General features: G+C 53.8%; 1 protein-coding gene across 1 annotated transcript; it reads right to left on the bottom strand.

Annotated features, from left to right (window-relative positions):
• Positions 1-957: 957 nt before the first annotated feature.
• CNPPD1 (cyclin Pas1/PHO80 domain containing 1) lies at positions 958-7431 on the bottom strand. Its single transcript, XM_004701616.2, has 8 exons — positions 7278-7431; positions 6747-6855; positions 6159-6240; positions 5396-5516; positions 5183-5311; positions 2868-2929; positions 2428-2545; positions 958-2180 (listed from the first exon to the last, which is right to left on the bottom strand). The coding sequence occupies exons 1-8, from the start codon at positions 7344-7346 to the stop codon at positions 1638-1640; spliced, it is 1233 nt and encodes a 410-aa protein (XP_004701673.1). The 5' UTR covers positions 7347-7431; the 3' UTR covers positions 958-1637.
• Positions 7432-7449: the final 18 nt, after the last annotated feature.

Raw genomic sequence — 7449 nt, forward strand, 5'->3', positions numbered from 1 at the left:
TACAGTGTAAGACATGACAAAATAATCATTTATAAGTTATCAAGGGTTCATGTGGGAGGGGGGAGCGGGGAGGGGAAAATGAGCTGATATCAAGGGGTCAAGTAGAAAGCAAATGTTTGAGAATGATTATGGCAACAAATGTACAAATGTGCTTCACACAATGGATGGATGTATGGATTATGACAAGAGTTGTACAAGCTCCCAATAAAATTTTTTTTTTAATCCAAAAGGTTATACCATCTACTTCCAAAATGCTCCCTAGGGGGCAGTATCACCCCTTCCATGGATCATCTCCCAAGCCTAGCATGGCCATTGAGTTACACTGAACTTGCTGTGAGTCTAGCATCCAACAATCCATAGGGTTTCTGAGGGGGCCATTTCTCTCTCCCCCAGGACCGCTGGTGCATCAGAGCGGCCAGGCTGCCAGTGCTTTAGCCACTGCAACACCAGGGCTCCTTTAGATCTCTTTAAGCAGTTCCCACTTACTACTCTCAGCCCAATGGTCCAGAATAACTGTCTTCCTTCTCCCAGTGATAACTCAGCTGTGGAGTTCTCTGCACATTGCACATTGCTCCGTGTCAGGCAAGTGAGGCAGGCGGGTTAGGGAGCACGGCTTCACAAGGACCAGCCTCCCGGAGCTCTTGGTGCTCTGAGGATATACACCATGTACCGCCCCTCTCCAGATGTGCTTTGGCAGCCACAAGGACATGCGACAGAGTCAATGCCAGGCATGTTGCAGTCAACGTTTTGTCCTGAATGTGATCAGGCCTGGGCTGCCAGGGCGCTGGGAACAGAGATGAGGAATGTCTGTAATGGGAGCTTGCAACTAGCACTAGGGAAGTTCCTGAAGAGGGTTCAGAGGCAACAAGGTGCATATCGGGATCAGCAAGTAAGGAGCCTTAGAAGGCAGACGCTGAAAGCTCTTCAAGGGCTGCCTACAACGCAGAGTCCAGGCCATGCGATTTAAAGTGTTTATTGAAACCTGTTCTACAAAAGCGTGAAAAACCCAGATACAAAGTGGTGGCCAGAGAGGCCTGTGAAGAGAAGACCGAGAGAGGGAACAGGAGAGGGAAGCCTAGGTGCAGGGCACGGAGGAGGTGGAAGACAAAAGGTCAAGGTTGAAGGGCCCAGCATGCCTGGCTCCATTAGACTGCACCCCTCAGGTAGGCAGGGAGAGGAGTTCCCACCTGCCTCTGCCCCCTCAGTCCCTGCCTCTCCTGCAGCAGGGATGTCACATAGACCCTGGTTAACCTGTCCTTCCATCCCTTAGCCCACCTCCCACCTATACCCTCCCACCCTAGAGAACGCAGAGACGGAAGTCTAGAAAAGCCCCAGGGGGTGGGAGTGGGACCAGAGAGACAAGGGCCTCACTCTGTGGATCCGGGATGTGACAGGGCCACCCAGCTGACCTTGCCCACGCACTCTCACTTGCCCCTACCAAGCAGCCAGACCCAGAGGTCTGGGACAGTTGACGGCCTGCGGTCATCTGTCCCCAAAGCCCTTCTGCTCCATCGCCAGGAGGGGAAGGGAGCAGCTGAGTAAGGACCCAGAGAGGAAGAGAGGAGACAAAACACACTGGGCTCCCCTCGATTCTCAGGGACTCCCTAGTCCTCTGAAAGCGCTCTCTGGAGCGCCCCCTAGCCAGGGAAGATGAAAGACCTCAGGCGGGCCAGCTCCAGGAGGCTGAAAAGGGAACACTGCTGGGGCTGAGGGAGCGGAGGGGGCATCTGGCTCCAAGGCCAGCGGGCAGCCAGGCCCTGAGTGTGGCGCCAGGCACCAGGAGGCCCAGTGGAGACGGTACGGTTGGGGTGGAGGCAGGCACGGCAGGTTGGGGAGTCTCTCCGAAGCTTCTGGCAGAGGGGGCAGTGAGGGAGAAGGGTGGGAGGTGCAGGAGGGTCTGGGGGGGGCAAGGGTGGAGGAGCCAGGGAGGCAATAAGATTGCCCAGTGAACGGAGGCATGTGGCCCCTCCCAGGCAGCCAGAGACGTTCGCAGGAGGGGGTAGGCCCTGTGGCACAGGAGCAGGCATGCAGGGCTCCAGGAGGGAGCGGGAGGCCAGGCCAAGGTCGGGGGGACCGGGTGGAGGGCTGCAGAACAGGCCCAGGGACTGGTGCACCACAGCCACGGATGCCACCGCCAGGGCCACACTGCTCACATACGCCATGGCGAGCAGGCAGGACAGCTGCAGTTAGGAAGGAAGGAAGGAAGGAAGGTGGGTCAGTGCCCACATCCGGGGAGGCCTCTCGCCCCAAACAGCTTTCAACAGTCTCTGACACATCCGCCCCTTCTCTCTACAGACTTGGGGTCTAGTTGGAGCGCTCTGTAGCCCTTTCCACCCTACCTCACCCAGCTACTCCCAGGCCCAACTACTAGCTAGTGTCCTTCCACCCAACAAGCCACCCCTCTTGGCGGGTCCCGTCACACCTCACCTTTGCTAGCTGCTGGCAGAGGGAGCCCAGGGCCAGCTGCCAAGCTGGCTGCTCCAGCAGCACACACAGGTCTGTGTAGGTGTACCAGCCCCGCCGCTGTCCCTGCTGCTCAGCCACACTGGTGGAAGGGGAGAAAAGAGAGATTCCACACTGCCCCGAAGCCAGCACAACCTATGAAACTGTGTAGGCCTCCAGGAACTAGCCAGCTGAGGGGAAGCCTCGAGAATCTATTTTAAACAGGCTTTTCTCGCCCCCACCCTCCCAAAGGGGACGAGAAAGAGGGCTGACAGGTTTGGGAAACAGGGGGCCTTGGGTAATTCTCTTCCATGTTTCCTCCCACCCCCAGTTACACAGACCCTCATTGCCAGCTCCCATAGCTTAGGCCTCAGTCCCTGAATTCCTCAAGATCTACCACCCTACCCCCAAATCCTAGAACCTACCAGCTCTCCAGCCAGCTCAGCACTTCAAAGACCTCCCGAGGGTCAGTGTAGAGACGCCAGTCCTGCAGGGTGGACATGTGAGACCTGGATGTGAGCCACACCCCGGCGGCGATAGCAGGGCAGCAACCACAGCTACAAGCTCCACGGCTGGTGCTAGACTCTGCTAGACTCGTTTCCAAATGCTTTATGCTCCCACAAGTTTAATCACCATCTACCTGGGTTCCTCTTGTGCCCTCCATTAACACCAAGGGGAGAAAAGAGTTGGGATTGTAAAACGTACAACCACTGTCCCAACAATTGGGAACAGAAATCCCATATGCCCCAGCAATCCCTCTGCTTGGTACACACCCTCAAGAAATAAGGAACACAGCACAAGCAGATCGATGCACACCCACGTTCATCGCAGCGCTGTTCACAAGAGCTAGAAGATGGAAATGACCTAAGTGCCCATTGGTGGGAGAATGGATAAATGACAAGGATGAATGATAAATGATAAGGATAAATGAAGACTAAGGGTGCACCTGTGAAATACAAGTGAAATTAATCAATCACAAAAGGGTCAGGGTTAGGGTTAGATGCATGGTATGAGGCCACTGTCATAAAGAGGAAGAAAAATCAAGAAAAGGTTTTCATGCCAAAAGAATCAGAGTTTGAAGGGGAAGGGAGGAGGAGGGAAGCAACAGACTAGCGATCGACAGGTGTGAACTTGGATGAGTGGAGAAGATAATCGCCTCTAAGAGACAGGTGGATGAGAGCAGCAACGAGCAGCAATACCAAGAGAAGGGGAAGATGGGGGAGAAAGGGACAACCAATCACAATGATCTATAATATAACCCCCTCCCAGGGGAATGGACAACAGAAAAGTGGGTGAAGGGAGACAGCAGTCAGTGTAAGACATGAAAAATTTTATTTATTATCAAGGGTTCATGAGGGAGGGAGGAAGGGGGAGAGGGGGGAAATGAGCTGATACCAAGGGCTCAAGTAGAAAGAAAATGTTGTGTAAATGATGATGGCAACATATGTACAAATGTGCTTCACACAACGGATGTATGTATAGATTCTGATAAGAGCTCTAAAAGCCCCCAATAAAATGATTTAAAAAAAAAAAGGTGGGAAGGCAAAAGAGAGAGAAACAGGGTAAGCCATTGGGAATTTTGATTTGATAAGTTTTTGAATGCAAAAATGATCTGATATGGAAACCCACAAAGTTCACACTAAAAAGTTTAAAAAACAAAAAACCATTACGTTGAAGAACCTGAGGTCCAGAGAGGTGAAGTACTGTAACTCTGGCAAGGGCACACAGCAAGCACGTGGCTAGGTAGGACTGGGCTCCTGCTAGATTCGGCCTCAAATCTGAGGCTAGCAAGTCAGGGGTGGGGGGGTGGGGGGAAGAAGACAGTCAAGGGATTTATACACTAGGTTCTGTCAGCTTGGATTTGGTAACAACACTGCTTACTTACAACCTGCTGACACTTAAGCAACACCAAACTCAGACATCCCTCACACGAGCTGCCTGAGAAACTTGGACCTGGGACGATGTGCCCTAGGGCAGGCACAAAGCCAAGGTCATAGAGCCAGGAGGATGCCCACTGCTCCGAGGGCCAGAAAAGGATGGCTGCAGGGGACGGGGTAAAACATAAGGGTCTCTAAGGAGTGCAGCTGCAAAGATAAGAAGGCTTTGGGTGACTCGGCCGGGAGTTTGGGATGGGCAGAGACACATGGAGGCATCTCAGGGGGTGAGAAAGGATTCTTTCTGTTAGTGATGGAATGTTGACTGTTCAGTGAAATCTCATTTGGCCTCTGGGGAAAGGACTCGTTGTGATCCAACAAGGGCAAAAGCACAGATGCCGGAGGATTAAAACAAGAGAATAACCCCAGCATGGTCCGTGCCCACAGGGAGCTCAGTGCTGACGGGGCACAGACGGCCTGGAAGCAAGGCATCAGAAACCCACTAGGGGAGGTCTGACTGCAGATTGTAAAGAACCGTGGGGCCCCAGAGGGACAGAGGAAATCCCCCACTCCTGGCTTCCTCACTCCAGGAGCCTCCCAAGGACCTGGTTTATTCAGAACGGCTGGGAAGGGAAGACACAGAAGACAGGAAGTGGGGCAGGCAGGAAGAGAAACGAAGAAACAGTGGAGAGAAAAGCGTCAGAAGATGAAAAGAAAGTTAGGACCACAACTTTTTAAAAAGATATTCAAACCAGTGAATTACATGGCACGTGGATTACATGTCCAGGAAACTGTTATATGCGGAGGGAGAAGGAGAACGTAAACAGAGGTCAGGGAAACGGGAGAACAGCTAGCTAGCTACTCACCATCGCACTCAGAAAGCCCCTCTCAAGGGCATTTAGGGTGGGCACAGCTACACCCCCGGCCGCTCCCCACTCATCGTTGAAGACCTCCTCCTCCTCGCCTTCGTCATACAGGTACTTACTGGCCACCATCTGCGGAGGAATCAGTGGGGCTGTTGGTGGCTTCCACACCCAGCTGCTGGTCGACCAGGGGAGTGAAGGGGAGGGGCGTCGTACCATGGAGATCAGGAACAAGTCGGAGGATGACACATGCTGGAGGTAGTCTGGGTTTCGGTGCCGGAGCCGCTCGATGTACACCAGGGCCAGCATCATGGCACACGGCGAGATGCAGGCCTCCCTGGGCAAGACAGAGCAGCCCTGGTGAGAGCTCGCCACTCCGTCACTCTGCTGAAGGCCAGCCCCGGTCTACCTCTCTTATCTCTAGAGCAGCAGTTCTCAATCTGTGGGTCGAGACCCCTTTGGGGGTCGAATGACCCTTTCGTGGGGGTCACCTAAGACCATCAGAAAACACCTATTTCCGATGGTCTTAGGAACTGAGACACCGCTCTTCTGTCCGTCTCCAGGTAGGTCGGCCCACATGCAGATTCACCCACAGAGTACCCGGCGTGAAGACGGTTACCCATGCTACACCATGCTTCAAGACAAAATTTCATTCATTTGTCATTAGAAATAAATAGTTCACAATATACAATTACATACTGCTTTTGTGATGAATCACTATGCTTTATGTTCAGTTTGTAACAATGAAAATATATCCTGCATATCAGATACTTACATTATGATTCATAACAGTAGCAAAATGACAGTTATGAAGTAGCAATGAATATAATTTTATGGCTGGGGGTCACCACAACAAGAGGAACTGTATGAAAGGGTGGGGGCATTAGGAAGGTTGAGAACCGCTGCACTAGAGATAACCATTCCCCTCTGGAGCACCCAAATGACCTCCTCTAGTCCCTCCTCTCCATGCCCAACTCACCGGGACACGTGAGCTACATATTTCTTCTGGAGTCGGCGAATGGGGCTGGGGGCTGCCTTTTGGAGCAATTCCACAGCAATGTCTGTGTGAAGTAGCAGGAAAGCCTGGTGAGCAACCCCTCCCTACCATGACACACACACCACACACACACAACCCCCACTGCTAGCAGCAGAAAGCCCAGATCTCTATCAGCTGTGGCCGTGGGGGCAGGGCTGTGGTAATAAAATAGAGAACCAGTGCTCCCACACTGTGTCAAGAAATTCCATTTCAAGTTTAAAATTCAGCTCCTGCCAGCAGGAATGATTATTTCCCCATCACCTGAATTGATGATCCCTGTTTCTTTAGACGCTACATGATGGATGTCTATGAAAAAGGACAACTGTCACGAAAATGAACAGCTTCTGATATACAAAGAATGACATCCATATGTGAGACAGCAACTCTTTGGCTCAATTGGACCAAAAAGAGCATGAAACAGCCAAGTTCTTGAACCAAGTCCCAACCAGCTAGCCAGTGGTCAGTGCGACTGGTTGGGTAAAGTCACTGTTTTCGGACTGCTGACAACCTCCCTGGCATGCTTCTCCGGACCTGCCACGGGGCTAGAGAGTTCCTCCAAACTGCCTTCGGCCTCCCAATCCCAGCCATAGCACAGTCTCCTTCGGAGCCGGGCGCTCAGCTTCCGGTGTCCGGGGAGGAGCTGAAAACGGAGCAGGGGAGCAGTGGAGGGTGAAGGGCAGGGAAGGGTATGATGGAGAGCCCGGCTCGGGGCTAAAAAGGGGCGTGCGGAGCGGTCGACCTGCCACACTACCAGTGGGGTCCCTGCCCCACCAGGCCCCAGTTCTCAAATTGTTTGCCAAAGGCAAACCCCTCAGGGTCCAGAGGGGGTAGGAACCCTCTGCCAAGAGGGCTCCCCAGGCTGGACACCCCACCCCCATCTCTATCCCGCGGGTCTCCCTCAGGGCCCAAGAGCCGGGGCCTAGAGTAGGCACGGCCCGAGCCACTGCCACCCGGCTCCCGAACGCGACAATCAGGCGAGCTCGAGGCTCCAACCGGACCCGAAGGGAATCACCCGGATCCTGCCTCGAGGGCCTCCCGGGAGGTCGGGGTGCGGGTGCTCACCGTGAAGTCCTGGAAGCCGGAGAGGGAGAAGGTGCCTTCCCCGTCCAGTAGGAGTCCTGCCAGGTCCATCGCAACGCCAGCTGCCACCCTGCGAAGGAGAAAGGCCGGGAGACGCGTCCTAAGGGACCGAGAGCCGCCGCGGCCCGTCGCCCACCAGCCACCCCCACCCCAC

The sequence above is a fragment of the Echinops telfairi genome, unplaced genomic scaffold (assembly GCF_000313985.2).
Source record: "Echinops telfairi isolate 266 unplaced genomic scaffold, ASM31398v2 ScPeMD7_3;HRSCAF=10, whole genome shotgun sequence".
Lineage (NCBI taxonomy): Eukaryota > Metazoa > Chordata > Mammalia > Afrosoricida > Tenrecidae > Echinops > Echinops telfairi.